This window comes from Oryzias latipes, chromosome 17, assembly GCF_002234675.1.
Source record: "Oryzias latipes chromosome 17, ASM223467v1".
NCBI classification, from domain to species: domain Eukaryota; kingdom Metazoa; phylum Chordata; class Actinopteri; order Beloniformes; family Adrianichthyidae; genus Oryzias; species Oryzias latipes.
The window spans coordinates 20,835,038-20,851,863 of NC_019875.2; the positions used below are offsets into that span (position 1 = coordinate 20,835,038).

General features: G+C 37.2%; 1 protein-coding gene across 1 annotated transcript in view; it reads right to left on the minus strand.

The window, feature by feature from the left end:
- The window catches only part of tox (thymocyte selection associated high mobility group box), a 50,133-nt gene that overhangs the window by 5,225 nt on the left and 28,082 nt on the right, over positions 1-16,826 (minus strand). The window contains exons 4-8 of the mRNA XM_011486632.3: positions 13,860-14,144; positions 6,279-6,524; positions 4,433-4,657; positions 2,988-3,068; positions 2,410-2,901 (exon numbers count right to left, since the gene is read on the minus strand). Of these exons, the coding sequence (XP_011484934.1) occupies positions 2,410-2,901; positions 2,988-3,068; positions 4,433-4,657; positions 6,279-6,524; positions 13,860-14,144 (1,329 nt within the window). The remainder of the gene's footprint in view (positions 1-2,409; positions 2,902-2,987; positions 3,069-4,432; positions 4,658-6,278; positions 6,525-13,859; positions 14,145-16,826) is intronic.

Here is a 16,826-nt window from a genome sequence, read left to right on the forward strand (position 1 = left end):
CATCGGCCTAGAAAAAGGGGTGCATTTATGGATTTAGTTAGCCCGTAATGTGGATGGAGGCCAAAACACCCAACTTTATTTATGAAAGCACAATGCTCATTTCTTTACAACTTTATTTGTGTAGAATTATGACTTTTTTCTCATTATTTTATAACTTTATTCTTGTAGAATTATGACTTTTTTCTCATTATTTCATAACTTTATTCTTGTAAAATGACTTTTTTCTTATTGTTTTATAACTTTATTCTTGTAAAATGACTTTTTTCTTATTGTTTTATAACTTTATTCTTGTAAAATGACTTTTTTCTTATTGTTTTATAACTTTATTCTTGTAAAATTATGACTTTTTCTTATAGTTTTATAACTTTACACTTGAAAAATGGCTTTTATCTCATACTGTTCCAGCTAATAACGCAAATGTTTTGTTTTTTCATGGTATAACCCTCGCAGGAATAGTAGGATGGTGAAGGAGAAGGTAAGATGTAAAGATTAGGAGGAGACGGGAAGGGAGGTGAGCATGCCTTTAAACTTAAGACACTTGAGAGAAGCGAGGGATGGAAAAACGAGTGAGAGCGACAACAGCCATGAGTATGTGCACAAGCGGAGGACTGAAAGGGAAGTTAATCTGAGTGTTGTGGGTGAAAGAGGAGAAAGGGGAGGACAGCAGGTGGTTGGGTCCTCCCCCCTCGCCTCCCCCTCTCCTCCTCTACCTCACCTATTCATCTATTGTTGAACAAATTCTTCTCGTTCACTCTTTGACAAAGACCCCATCTGCCTCCTTTGTCTCTCCCTCCCTTCCCCCATCAGTTTTCACTCTTCACCCAGTTTAAAAAAAGTTTGGAGCTCTGTCACTTGTTCTCTTTTATTATTTTTTTTTAACTTTCATTTAATTTTTTTCTATAAAAACATGGGAAATGAAGGAAAGACCGAATTATGAGAATGTGGGATTTGAAACGCCTGCATGAAAGCAGGAACAAAATTAGAACTGAGACTTCACTGTATTCCTGAGACTCATTTTTATCTCTGAGCCTCACCTTAGACCTCAGAAAAAAATCATATTAAAGGTAATCCTCCTCTTCCTCATGCCTTTGCAAAATGACTGTTACCAACCAGTGGTGTTAGAAAGTTAGATAATAAAGAAGTGGAGGTGAAGAGAGACTAACAGAGTCAGTTTTTCTGGAACTAAGTCACAAACTAATCATTAAATCAAATCTTTGTAAATTCTTATTGTTATTTTAATCAAATTAACACATTTCCTGTTGTGGCATATTTTTTTATTTGCACTGTAACTTTTTGAGACATAAAAAATGAAAGTTAAGTCAAGAAGAAAATGTTTCTCTGCTCTTTTATAAGAAAAACAAGAATCATAAAAATGAAAGTTTCCAAAATAACATGAAGGCCTTTTGTCATCTCACTCCAGCCCCTTTTTTAACTAAAATCTTTCAAGTTGACCTGCTTTATAAAACATTCACAAAGCTGGCAGGAGAGGTGTCTAAAATTAAGGATTTATGGGTTTTATGCACAATAATATTAAACTATGATAATATTTCTTGTACTATTTGCTGAAGCAATAAATCTAACATAAAACGACCCTTGAGATGTGCAGTTAAGTCAATTTAATAAATCAATCCCCTCAGAGTAAAAATTATATGTTGTGAAATAAAGAAAAATTCTGCATTAAATTCTTAAATACTTCAAAGGAAATAAGTAACAAAATAATTGGATTTCTGGGCTGCACAGTGGTGCAGTGGTTACCTTTTCTGTGTGGAGTTTGCGTGTTCTCCCCCATACATGTGTGGGTACTCTGGTTTCCTCCCACAGTCCAAAAACATGCTTCATAGGTTTACTCTAAAATACCTGTATGCACAATGTGGGTGAGTGTGTGTGTGTGGCCCAGCAACACACTGACGACCTGTCCAGAATGTACTCTGCCTCCTTCAATACAGTTATCACATGACCCCATCATCACCATGACCCCAAAAAGCATAGATGGGTGGATGGAATTTGATTTCTGCTTCTGTTTCTAGGGTTGTGGTAGTGATAGAACACCGGATGGTATTCTTTAACGCAAAAGTTGGAGCTATGCTCTATATTGTAACAACTGCTTTAGACTGAGAATTGGTCTGAGCTTAATTTGATAAAACCTCATCCCATCAAATTTTGGTCTTTTTAAAGTTTAAGATGATGCCACATAACAAACCCGCTCAGGTGTTGGAAAATGGAAATAAACAGGCGGAGCATTTGTCTAAAAGATAAAGAATTTAGATTGAAACATTGAAATGTTGAAACAGAAATAATCGTTTCTTCCAAACAAGAGTTTTCATTCTATTGCTTGTTTTTTCTCTGTATATTTAGTCCTTTTCTTATGTATTTTGGGGATTCACTAGTTAAATAATGAGTGAGACTGACCTGTGAAATGGCAGGGGAGTGTGTCATTCCCAGTGAGTGTCCACTGAGCTGCTGGTGCTGATGGTGTGGACTGTGCAGACCCCCCAGGTGTGCCTGGCTGTGGAGAGGAGGGCTGACCTGGAGAGGGGGGGTGGTCGCCGCGGCCACATTGCTGAGGGACATCGCTCCCTGGTGGGGGACGCTGCTCCGCGGCACAGTGCCCCTGGAGGACAGGGCGTGTAGCTGGGCATGGATTTGAGGGTGAGGAGGGGGCAGGTGTGGGCCAAGACCAGGACTAGAGGCGTGGGAAGGATGCTGGGGGTGGTGGTACTGCATGTACATGCCCGAGTGCTGATGGGGAGAGAGGGAATGAGGGTGAGTGAGGGCACCGGGGGAGGAGTGCTGTCCTGGGTGCCCGGGGTAGACGGAGGGTTTGGGTGTGAAGATTGAAGTAGAAGAGGAGGATGTGGAGGAGGAGTGGGGCGGCTTCATCTCAGAGTGATCGTTGTAGCTCTGAAGAGAACAAAAGAAAAGTCAAAAAGAGAAACGTCAGCTTTCATGTTTGGTTGAGAGTCAGAAGCTGAGAGTGAGAGCAGCACCTGTGAGACCAGGCTGGCTCTGTACGCAGCCAGCTGCTTCAGATACTCCTTCTTAGCCGTCTCCGTCTTCTTCTTGTACACCTACAACACATTTAGACCACGTCAGAACAAACACCTCTTTTCTAGCAAAAATTGGATTTACAAATGACAACAAATAGCTTTACAGCATTTGACAATAAAAAACACAAACGAAAAAACAAAAATCCCCTGAAGAACACCACGGTTACAGCTGTTACAGGGAAGGAGGAACTGTTTATGTCACCAAATCAGCATGAATGGAGTTAATGGGAATATACAGAAATTGAAATGAGGCCATGGTATATCTCACTTAAAATTAACCTAAAGTCTCCGAAAAAGAATGTAAGAAAAAATATTTAAAAAAATGGAAAATGTTAATGATTTAAAGCAAAAATGATCAATTTGAGCAAAAGTACTCAGTGTCTTATTTTATACTTTATATGAGTTTGAAGGGGAGGAATGTGGGAATAAAGCTGCAGAGGTGCTGACGTCAGGTTTCCGATGCTGCAGTCTGGAACAGTGATGCTTGAAAACACTATCAGTTTGAATTCAGACACAGGACGTTTTTGCCGGGCTTTCTTTAATTCTGGTTCTGATGACACATTTTATAAACTTTCAAAGTTTAAAGGAAGGAATCTTCAACTTTCTACAAACAAAAATCATTTAAATGCTAAAACATCAATCAGTTCTACTTTTTACGAATAAATTTGGGATAAAAAATTTTGATTGGTCCATTTTTAACAGATTAAAGTCTTAAAAAATGTGATCTAAAAAGAACCGAATGAGACTTTTCCTCCTAATCATGTGGTCACAGATCAATAGAATGGGCGCCAGGTTTTCTCTTTCTCTCCTTTTTTTAAATATTGTTAACATTTTTCATATTAGGTTTGATTAATTTGGGTAAATATTAAAATGCTGGATTGTTCACAGCAAATCCATATTTATTCATCTGTTTTAGAACCTAGGTTGCCCAAAGAAAAAAGTATAATAATTTATAAACACAAACCAAAACTAAGCTGCAATTTGATTTATAGAAATAAAATAATATTTACGAGAAAGGAAAATTATAAATATTATACAGCTGATAATCCATACAACTTATATACCAAGCAATTCTTTAGTGTTCTTTTCTTTCAAAGTGATGCTAAAATAAGTCAAATCTTGGATTAAATGGTATGTTGCGAATTACAGTGTTGAAGGGGTTAAATGTTGTTCCCAGATGTAACCTGCAGTAAGCAGCTGCAGCAAACTAACTTAAGATACACAAGATCTAAAAGAACTGTTGTCATCAGTCTGGTAAAGTCTCTTGTGTTACTTTGAAGCTGGCTCTCCTCATGACTCCATTGAAACATCTCAACATGAACCCGTGATCAGAAATTAGGGAAATGTCTCCACAGTTGGAACCGTGCACAGTTTTGGGGATGTACCTGTTTCTGTTCTTCCCCCAGACCATCCCACATGGAGGCCACGATCTTTGACACCTCCCCAAAGGTGGCGTTGGGGTTCTGGGCTTTGATGTTGGCCTGCGTGTCCCTGAAGAACAAGGCATAGGCTGACACTGGCTTCACGGGCTCATTGGGGTCCTTTCGCTTCTTTTTTTTGGGCGTCTTGGGTTTCTTTGAGATGTCCACTGCGGCTGGTCGCTTCTCTCCCTGTTCAAGCACAGAAACAAAAAAAAAATGGAATTTATGATGGCTGCAGAGATGGACAGTATGGGAAATGCACCATATTTAATAAATGTTGTGAAGAAACGATCATAAAAGGACACAAGTATGATATTCATATAGCTAAAGCTCAAGCAAAAAATGATCAAACACGACAAAGCTGCTGCAGGATTAGACTGGTTATCATTCAGCAAAGATGAATCATGGGGGAACTCCCAATAAATCAGCAGAACAGGCAGAAGCCTGAGTAAAAAAAAAGATCTACGCTACAACCAATGCACACATTTGTTTAAATGAAGTCTGTATTAAACTAAAGAAATAGTGAAAGCTGCTGTGCAATTGCAGGAAACAGTAGGAAAGACATTTTAGACGGTAAACTGTAATAAAAGCATCAGTTTCTCAGGTTTAAGGTTTCATTTTCCCAAAGATTATTTTGAAATAGATTCAATATTTAAAAGATTACCGTAGCTAAAAGTTTTAGGTCTTAGAAAATGACATTTATACACAAATAACCTGTCAAATATAAAAAAATTGAAGTTTATTGTGTCTTTCCCAAAAAACAATTTTAATACCAACCAAATGTCTTATTCAATTGTTATTAACCTTAAAAACTTAAGAGATGAACAGAAATCAATGTCTTTAAAGTTTAAATCTTCTGCTGTGTTTTTTTATACTGCAGCTTTGATTTTTACCTTAAGATCACACTATTAAGGGGAATTATTATCATAAAAATTGTGATGTATTTAAAAAATGGGCTATTTTAGCTACCTTAAGTAATTGATATCTAATGCCCGTGAAATTCTGAGCGCCAACATTTTATTTTTTAGTACCGGCATTTTAAAGTTTACTTTTTGTAAAAGGAAAAAAAAGAAAACCAGCGGAACACTTTTTATCTACTATGAATAACAAATATTGAAATTCATAGCCCCAAAACTCATGAAAGCAGGTTGAACCAAAAAAAAAAAAGCAGCAGGAAACAAACAGATTCGGTTACAGGCGAGGAAAAAAAGAAACGAATAGATGCTGCCAGCCAAAACAAAGGCAGAGGGAAACAGTACTCAAGATTTTCCATCAGCAAAGCAGAAAAAAGTTTTGAACCAAACTTTTACATTTATAAAGTTCATGCTTTACTTTTAGGAGATAGTTTGGTCACACAAAATAAGACAGAACCTCTAGAGGATTGACATATTGACAGGCTTTTAGAATTCCTCTGACAGATTAAAGTGCGTTTCCCCTTCATTTTATTTTTTCATTGTCTTTTGATTTACAGCTTTGTATCTTATTATAATGTCTGCTCTAATTTTTAAGTGGAAAAAATATTTTCAGAATGTTTGACGCCTCATGGAAAACTTTAATTCAGATGTGTTGTTTTCTTTTTATTTTCCATCTTTGGAAAAGCGGAGGTCTAGGTTTTACTTTTACACACCTACTGCTCCCGGGTCAACTAGTAAATATTATTCAGCAGTGATGGTTTCATTTCCCCAGAATGAGCTTTTGCTTCAGGGCAGGACAGCTAACAGTGAGCGAGCAGGAAACATTAAAACTCTCCACAGTCACATGACTGAGCAAAAATGGTGCATGACACAGTGATGTTTCTGTTCTATTTTACCCTGAGTCCATCATCGTTGTCATCCTCGTGGGCTGAACTCGGGGGAGAAGGTGTGGCAGATTTACTTCCAGGAGGAGAAGGGGAATTGTGGGTAGCAGAGCTTCCATTTAGCCCCAGTTGGGGTTGGTTGATTGTGGACAAATGGTTTTGTTGGCTCATGCCTGATTGGCTCCTGGGTCCAAGTGCGGCTTCAATTGGCTGCTGGCTGCTGGTAAAGCGAGTATCTGAGTTCACCATCTGCTGCATCTGAACAAAGGAAGCAAGACATAATGACAGAGAACAATTAGATCTATATTTATCTGCAGCACATTTCAATCTGTTGATTTGGCCACTTTTTTCCTTTAAAAAGCAGCATAAAGAACTCATTTCTTATAATTAGTTTCATACTTTTGTCGGCTGTGTGCTTGAATCAATCAGAGAAGACTTTCCTTTTATGTGAACTATTTCAGCATCTCTTCATGCCTTCTGTTCCATAAGCTGCACTTACTTTGATTTATTACAAACCAGAATTTTCCACATATTCAGATGAGGTGCATCACTCTGAAACAGCAACAAGCAAAAGGCTGAAGTAAGTGCAGAAAACATGAAACGATGCTGAGATGTTCCTTGAACAGCTACCGCTCCAGCTGCAAGGCAAGGCTGAGTTTGAGGTTCACTTTTCAGTTTAGTTTTTAGAATATTTTGCTTTTTTTTCTTCTCCCAGCCACAAATCCAGGTATATAACCACTCTTCACTTGTTATAGCATTTATAATGAAAGCTTTTTAAGATTTGTATAATTTTTATTTTATTACATATTATAATTACCGTATTAGTACAATTTTCCTGTACCTTGAAATTTGTTCTCACATTTTAATTTTTTCTTCTTTGCACCTTAATGCTTGATCCCCAGAGTTGTAACAATTGAATTTCCCCATGGCTGGATCAATAACATTTATCTGATCTTAATTGACCGTTAATGTGTGGTTTTAGTTGCTTATCTAAAATCCTTAATATTATCTTTTCATTCCAGTTATTTAGCACTATCTTTATATGAATTATTTGAAGTTGCTTAACCTTTTATATTTCTTATTGAACCTTTACCTGCGGCAAAAGGAACCCACCTGTTGCACACATATTTAACACAATAAAACATATATGTCGCACCAAAGAGGAAAGGCGCTTTTAAAATCCCGAATGTAATGGATATAAAAAAGACTGCTTATATTTGGCAGTTTATAATAATGTTTGTAACGTGCTTAAAAAGCTTGACAAAAAAAAGCTTCTTATGAAGGTCCCTGCATTTCAAAGGACGAGGAAATCACAAAAGAATTAGTAATTCAAAAAAGAAAACCAAATTAACATTTTTCTTCATTTTACAGACCAGTTTTTACTGTGTAGCACCGTTCAAACAGAAACTGTGCTTTAGATGGGGGAAAAGTGAGTGTGGCTCATCATTTTCATGCTCAGCTACTCCAGATAATTGTTATTACTTGCACATCTAATAACCATGTGGAGGAAAGTCCTCTTAAGGTTCAAACAGCAGAACAAAGTGAGCATATAATTACGTTATACTGGCATTTATGAGCACATCAGAGGTCAGTGGAGACAAAAGAAAATGTTACAAGAAATAGTAAATGCTGAGAAGCGGTCTAATGAAAGCATGCTTAGCCTCCAATGGATGAAGAGAAACCGTCCTCTTCATCAAAACAGAACTTAATCCTAGGTGCATACTCAAATTGATTTGATGGGGAAACAAGACACACAACTCTTAACAACTAAAATGAAAGTGCACCAAGTTTTTTAACACTTATTTGGCAAATGGCCTTAAAAATGATTCAGGTCTCGGTCTACAGTGTCGCATTGGAATGAAGGAGCGACCGAGGTGCATAACATGTTTTTGTAACAGACTCAGTCCCGACAGAGAGCCTGCTTTTGCTCGGCAGAATTTGTGCAGCAGCCCTGGATTCACTTATAATGAAATCTGATAGTAACCGTGGCAACCCGGCAATACAGGTCTGAGGGTAGAGAGGATCAGAAGTCATTTAAAACATCAATTCCCATTTCCCACTCATGTGTAAGTACATCAATAGAGCTTTTTAAACTCCATTTGCTTCACTCCGGAGAAGTGGTTACATATCTGGAGGAGACGTGGAGTCCACAGGTGCAGACCCAATGAACGCCCGCATGGTTTTTTATTGTCCTTCAAGGCCTCAATAATTTATCGGAAAGTTGTTTATTGCAGGATATGAAGTCACCAGACAGCTTTGTCCACTCCTTTACCATCACATCTGCAACACGACCGTTTATCGCAGGAAACATGAAGGCACAGTAAATGTCAAAAATTACACTATTTATTAAGCCTGTTTTGAATTGAGAGCATAGAGTTTAGTCAGAACAACCAGAAAAAAAGGATAAAAGAGGAAGAAAATCATGCTGGTGTGACTCAGGCAGAAATCTCATCAGTTTTATCCAGTCTAATATTTAGTCATGTTTCAGCGTTTGATTATAATGAAACACAAATATTCATCAAACTGTCAGCTACCTGCAACAAGTGAACAACGAGTTTCTGTTAACCATGGTCAAAACCTGGAAAGACATTTATGATCATGCTAAAGAGGATGAAAATGATATTCCATTCAAATGTACATGAGCTCTGTGTCTGTTATGTATACGTCAGTTATACCAGAAATGCAATGCAGAACATGGACACATGAATCAAGATTTTCCTTTAAGGAAAACAGCAATGCTTTGGAGAAGTACAACAACCTTTATTAACTGCCAAGCATTCTTGAAGTGAGTCAGTCGTCTCAGATATTCTGTCCACTTCTCAGGAAAACAAAAGTTAACCAAAGCACGGGAACTTCAACACGAATATGAAGACGAAACCTTGGTGGCAGCGTCTATAACGTTTCCTCTTCGTAGGCATCGATTATTAGCAGATGTGGTCTGGGAGGTGGTGGACCCCCCCGGGGAACACATTACCTGTCCCGGGTTACTGGCAGCGGCTTGTGAAGACCGCTGTGGTATTTACATGGAACCAAGAGTGACATTTCTCGAACATGGGAAGCAGTTTCAGACTGATGTAAACGCAGGTGGAAATGCTACAGAATTTCATCTGTGGTTTGATTCTGGCCCGACTTGTGAGTTTAGAGAACGCAGACTAAGCAAAAAAATATTGCACTTTAAGGTCATAACCTTTTGACTTAAGGTCATTTGGAACATTTGTCAATCGGATCTGAGTTTTTGCCATCTCCAATAATCCCATTTTACCTATAATATATATATATATATATATATATATATATATATATATATATATATATATATATATATATATATATATATATATATATATATATATATATATATATATATATATATATATATTTATTTTTTTCTTTAATTGTCATTTTAATACATTAAAAAATAGAACGAAATTATCAACATGAAACCAAAAAAAACAAATTATACTGAAAGAATCAATGTTACTATGACTATTGAGGCTCAGAGGCTCATACTAACAGCCTTTGAAAACAGCTAATATCTTTTTAACACATCTACAATAAAACCAAAGGAACAATTTGCAAGTAATTACAGAAAGCAGGTTTTTAATTTCAGGTTTAGATTATCTCTGAACTGCTGACTCGAACAGGAGTAATCGAGGTCACATCACCGGCACAGAACCATTGCGGGGTTATCCCGGTTAAACACTACTCTAACCATACAGCACACGTGAAGGAAAACGCGAGAGGGGTTTTCCCTAAGATGTGACCAGGAGGTGGGCTGGGTGATCATAACCCCTCATTTTTGACTAATGTCTGACTCATCTCAGAAGAGAACACCTGGTTACACAACGTTCCACTCATGAGGATGTGCACGGCAGGGTTTCCACATCTGACCAAGTCATAACTTTGTTGTTCATTTAGTCCAAATATCTACTATTTGAAGAAATTAAATAAATATATTCAATGCAAGAGACAGTAATACTAACAAATTGTAAAAGTGAGGGAAATTGTAGAAAGATAACTTAATTTAACACATACACACATGCACACACACACACACACATATATACATATATATGTAACATTATTCAGAGATTGTTAAAAAAAATAATTACAATTTTAAGGATTTGAAGACATTTCAAGAAAAAATAACATTTCTGTAGGAATGTAAAAATATATGGTAGATGGATATGTATGGTGCTTTCCTGGAAAAAAACAAATTAGCTTTTTTGCTTCCCTTCTTTCAAACAAAGAGTATTCTTGATTACAGCATCGGTGCTATGAACATAAATCATAAAGATGTTGGAAAAACAGCAGTATTACAAAATTTATTAAATTCCATTAAAAACGTTTTATTTAAAATCTTTCAATCATTTTTAAAGGTAAAGTAGAAATAAAGAGCCGGAAAAATATAAGAAAAGTGAAAAGATTTGATTAAACGATTGAAATTGTGAGACCATTTTCTAAAAACGAAACACTTAATTTACAAAAACGCACAATAACCAACAAAAATTCAAGTAAAATATTAAAACATTTTGACAAAAATAGTATTATGTTTTTAGAAAGGGTTGTTTGATCAAACTCATTTTGACTTTTGCATTTACAACTTATAGATTTTTTTTTTTACTTTATTTCTACTTTCTACTTTATTTATTTATGTCTTTGTATCTATGCACCTTCAAATATTATCCTATAAACATACTTTAAGACTTTATTATTAAAGGGGCAGTCTTCAAATATTGCCATGTTTACAAAAAAGAACAGAAAATGCATGTTTCTTGCATAAATATTTGCACGCCTGCTAGAAGGTGTTGGTCTCTTTATTCACGCTTTTCCAATGCAAACATTTCTCAAACGACGGCATAACAGGCAGAAATTTGTATCTTGCATTTTGTGCAGCAGTGGATGTAAAACACAAACTTAAAAAAAGCTGTTAGTTTGCACGTAAATTAGGGCTAAATTGCAGGAACAGGATCAGCAGAACAGCAGGACACAATTGTCTAAATTAATAATTGAATGTTCAAGGAGAGAAAAGAACAAAATTTTAAAAAAAGAGCAGCCCACACCTCACTATTAACTACAACTCAATAGTCTTGCTCTGCTATTAATAAAACACACACACACAGTTATGCGCACACAATTTGACTAGAGTCTTTCAGGTCCCTTTTATACCCAACTCGATTAGGCTGAGCCCGTCGTGGTTGCTAGGCAACGGTAGTTCATGGACTGGCAGTAAATGTATGTTAGTATGGAAGTGTAAAAGTGAGGTACGGAGAAATGGAGAGAGATGGAAAAAAAAAAAGTGGGACTGAGAGAGGAAAAGAAGAGCTTCCCTTTCAGCCGCTGAATCAGTGATCTCCATTGTTCCAGTTTTAGCAGATTAATTAGACTGAATACACGGAGAAAAATCTCAGCTTAATTAAAAGCTGTTAAAAAAAACAGCATCTGTTGTGGTGTTTAACAGTCACACTTGTTCAGCACAGACGAGATTCAAGAGCTTTTTTTTCTTCTTCCAAACGGATTCCTAATATTCCATTTAATTTAGAGGTTAAGAATACACACAAAAGCCCTGAAAGATCACGAGTGGGAGGCGAAACAGTTTCATTCTCAATAAAAACAGGAGCAATCTGTGAAACAGATACCGACAAATAGAAAGCTGCTGTGAACCGACAGTTTGAATGACTGGTCTCCCTGAGCTTTCATTTCTTTACTGTATGACACAGCGTGCCACGGCTGAATGTCACAGGTAAAAGCACGAGTTTCACTTTACTGTGAAACGAAAATTTAGAATATGAAGAAAATGTCACTTCGACAGGCCTTCAAATAACACCGCCGTGGGTAATATCCTATTTCACACACTTACACAAAATGATAAAATATGAGAGAATACAGTTAAAGGATTTCTGTGGACCGTGACTCCAAATTCAACAGCTCACTGAGATTCTCAATTTACCTCCAATAACTTAGGTCAATAAACATTTAATCAAAAAACAAATTGGATGTCTTTCCCAAAGTGTGTCTTTTCTGAGCCCAATTCACCTCAGCAGTAGGCAGTTAACTTGACTGCAAGCTAGTTTCAATCCGTTTTGAACAGCTGAAAGGCTTAAGAGGGGCAGAAACTGTCAAGACCCCCGACCAAGGACAAAACAGGACGTTTTTCCTTCTGTACACCCTCCAGATGTTCATAGTTCAACCCAAAAAAACAGCTTTTTGCAGAACAGTGGAACTACAAAGGCTCCATGAAATATCTGAGCAACTGAAACTCTCATTATTGTCAGACATCTTAGATCAACAGGAAAACACATTAATAACCCAGTCCAATGACAATTGTCCTTTTGGTGTTTTTAACATGTACTGTATAAGAGAACTGGACTGAGAGAGTGTGACATCACGCATTAAAAATGCCTTACATCCGGCTCCAGCGAAACAGAGCCAATTCAGCGGCCATTTCTCTGTGATACGGATGCTGCTATTTGCAGCCAGACAATGATAGTAAGCAGTGATTGGTCTGAATCAGAGCTTTATAGCAACTACTGTCGCCGACCACGACAGTTCCTTGTTGGAAGTCCACACCCCTTCCAATGAAAGGGGGGTCGGGAGAATCTGTCAATCAAACATTTCAAACATGCTAACATTAGAAAGAACATGCTAAAAAATGCATTAGAGCATGAATGGCTATTCTGAAAAACAGAATGAGTTAGTAATAGCTGTTTATTTCTCAATAGAAGTCAATGGGATTTTGGCTTTTTGGAGGCAGGTACTTCCTTTTAGGAACACAAGCAGGGGGACAGCTCAGTCCAGTTCTCTTATACAGTCAATGGTGTTAACAGATGGGTGACAGAAAGAGGGGGCGTGGTTGCAACAATCCCTCCCACAAATCGGAGGTGAATTTTTAATGGGCTACTGCTGCTCTGCAGAAACTATGTCCTAGAAAACAGGTTTTGTGATTTTGCCTTAAAATGGCATAGTTAAAATAAAAAGAGCAATCATCTTTTGATCTGAAAAAGATCAGAAGATAATCGAAATAGGAATTTAACAGCAACTTAATAGAGTTTAGGTTAGTAAAAGGTCTCCTGCGTATATGAGTCACAGAAGAAAGAAAATTCAAGAAACCGAAAGGTTTCCCAGGAACTCATTTGAATGATATTTATGAAATAAGCAGAGATGGTTATCAGTATTTTGCAAATGAAGCCATTAAGATTACTACAAGTCTCCATTCATGTTGTGTCTAAAACTTAGAAACATTTGAACTAAAGTTGTTAGATATGAAAAACAAACAAAAAAATGTTCGCACCAGTGGAGTGCAGCGAACTGTCAACTGATGGAAAGAACCATAAAACCATTAAAATGCACAGCATGTTCCCTTCTGTGCTTTATGTTTGATAAATAATCTTCCAAAACCCCCCAAAATTGAGCAGAAGTCCAAATACTTGTGTGAGGACCAATCAAGACTATCAGTTAAACTGATATGGAGTGGAGAAGCTTAGATATTTTGTTTCCTGACCTCATAAATGTCTCCAAATGTAAATAATAATATTCATGTTGACTGGTCAGAACTGTTGATGCAGAAAACTGTGCTGGACCGGATGCACTCACCACAGAGAGCGTGCTGGTCATCGGGCCGTTGTCCGGGCTGAACGTACTGCCCTCCTGGTTCAACATGGCAGTTCCATCCTGGCCGGCGGCCATGCCCTGCATGTCCATGCCCTGCAGCCGGTACTGGTGGTGTGCAGCGGAGCTGGAGGAGGACTCCATGGGGTTGTACGGTCCAGAGGAGGAACTGTGCGGACCAGGAGGGGGCATCATGTGGTCTGGTAAAGTGGGTGGGGTGATGGGTGGGATGTTGAAATCTTCATCGCTCAAACCACTCACAGGATATGACTAGAAAGAAAAAGCCAACAGAAACAGTTAGTTGTTTCTGTCTATTTAAAGTCCCACCCCAATTGTCTTCTGATCTATTCAAAGTGTTGCCAATTGTCTTTTAATTATGATTATGATAAAAACCTGTGTTGTTTTCCAGGACATGGTTCCTTTGAAATGGAGAGGAGCAGAGTTTTTGGCCTGCCAATAGTAGATTTTACAAAACTACAAGCTTTTCCTACAGCATTTTTTCGTCTGCTCCTGATTCACAATGATTTGAATAAAGAAACCCCTTCGAAATGTAATTTTAAGCTTAATTTTCCTTCCATACGTCTTCCATCATCAAAAGAAAATATGCCACAAGAACACGTAAAAAACACAAAAACACCATTATCATTGAAGTGGGTCTATTAAGAGTTACTGACGTGGAACAAAGTCACACTCAGAGCTTAGATAAACTAGCAATGATGCCTTTAGCTGAGTGACAACTTGAAGAAAATCGATAACAATTGCATAGGGGACTATAAGAGACTGAAGTGTCATGAAACATTACTGTCAGAGTGAATGGAAGGTAGAGATTGTAAAAACCGCCCATTATCATTAGCTCAGAGATAAATCCTGTCTGAACTACACTTTCTTTCATGTACTCACTCCTCTTCCCTCCAAGCTTGAATCGCACACTAATTATCACTAATGATATTCCGAGACTTGAATGAAAGCTTTGTGAACAAATACTCACTCATTCAGCAGCAGAACAATATAGTAATTTAGGTGAACAAGCCTATTTTGCCTATACACACTGGCAGATCTTTAAATGCAAAGGAAACATCACAGCTAATTTGACATGCAAAAAAAAGCATGAGAAACACGTGAGAGGGACAGACGAAGAGGGAAATTGAGTGAGAGAATCAGGCAAAAGAAGAGTGGGAAACATAGGAGAGAAACGAGAAAGAGAAGCCTTCTCATACTAATCTGACAGAGGAGATCTTTTATAGAGACTGACAGCCTTTTTCTGCTTGGCTAGCCACACCAGTCCCTCCATCTCGCCCTCTTTTGCTCTTCATCTCTCACCATCCTTCTCCTTCCACCCCTCTTTTGCACTCTTGCTCGCCTAATCTCATCCTCGATTTCTCTTTCATCTCTGACTCGTTCATTCTTTCTCACTCTTCTCCGCTCTCTCTCCGCTCTCTCAGATTCACATGAAGCGTTTGCTTCTAAGTTGCATGACATGTGAGCTGAGTGATGAGTTACGGATTGAATCTTGTGGGTGTTTAAATATGTATTTTCTACAGCCACACTGGCTGACCGGGTTCCAAGCTAACAGCTTTACCACTTAAAAAAGAAATGAGGGACACAGAAACGGAAAACGTGAAATAAGAAATATGCAGCTTTTTTCACTATGGCGTCACTGGAAAGTGACCTGAAGAGTTAAGTTTGTAAAACTTTTAAACCACCTTTGCTTATCAGCTGCAACTTAGAAAATATAGGAACTTAATTTGTTGCTAATATATTTAGCTTACTTTTCATTGAGAGATAGGCAAAAGCATCACATGGCTGTTACAAATCAGATTTGATAAAGAGGTGCTGTTTGTGTTGTGAAATTTCCATCTTATTTTAACATTTTAAGCAAATATTTGCTGTTTAAAACCCCTAATAAACATGGATGGAAACCTCAGCAGGTTACAAATAAAAAAATGTGTTAACTAAACAACAATTAGTAGGGGTGTAACTATTAATTGACCTAATCAAATAATTGATTTATATCCAACCAGAACATTCCATCTGTGGCAAGTTGCTAATCAAATCGACCTATACCAATACAAAATCATTTCAAAGTAAAATAAATGGATAATAATCGATATTTGAAAATACCATTTGGATAGACACATGGCAGGTTTATTTTACTGTAACGCAAAAACGACCAAGTGCATCACAGAGGACCACAAACATGTGATGGCAGCAAAAATGACTAAACCATCGTTCCAGACCAATGTGTGAAAACACTTTTCAATTTTGCAAAGACATGTGACCGTCCAGTGTGTGAATGTTCTAATAATGTTATCTTTGTATTATTTTGATGTGGAAAAACAAAAGTGGGCTGAACTTTGTAAATCTAAAATATGAACGGATTTGACACCCTTCTTGTTTACTCGTTTGTTGTACACATATTTAATTGACACTTGATTATCTTGCAAGAAGCACGAGGGATCTGGAAAACTTCACCTGCTCTGTTCAGTACCAGATATTTATCTCTGAGTCTCACCGGTTGAATTTTTGGCAAAAGATGTCCATGATTAATTTTAGGTCAGTAAATCAATATCGACTATGAATCGGATTGGCAACCACAAGGGATGGCAGGAATTAAATTGTTAAAATGAATTGTAAGACCCTAACAATTATATATTTTGGAAAAACAAGGAGAAAGAAACTGCAACACATGGAATTTTATTTATCTTCTTTCTTTTTTAGTTTGATGGTTTCTGTCAAAGCCAACAAAACAGTGAACACAATTACAAACAGTTGCTTTTTTTCAGAAGTTCAAAATGCTTGACCATTTACTTATTCCAAAACTCCATGGTAATATATAAATGCACATAAACACATTTTTACATAATAAACGTAAACATTCTATATACAGGTTAGGACTAAATTAATATTTTCATAATTTGTCTCTTAATATTGCTGACTTTTAATGACTTTTAC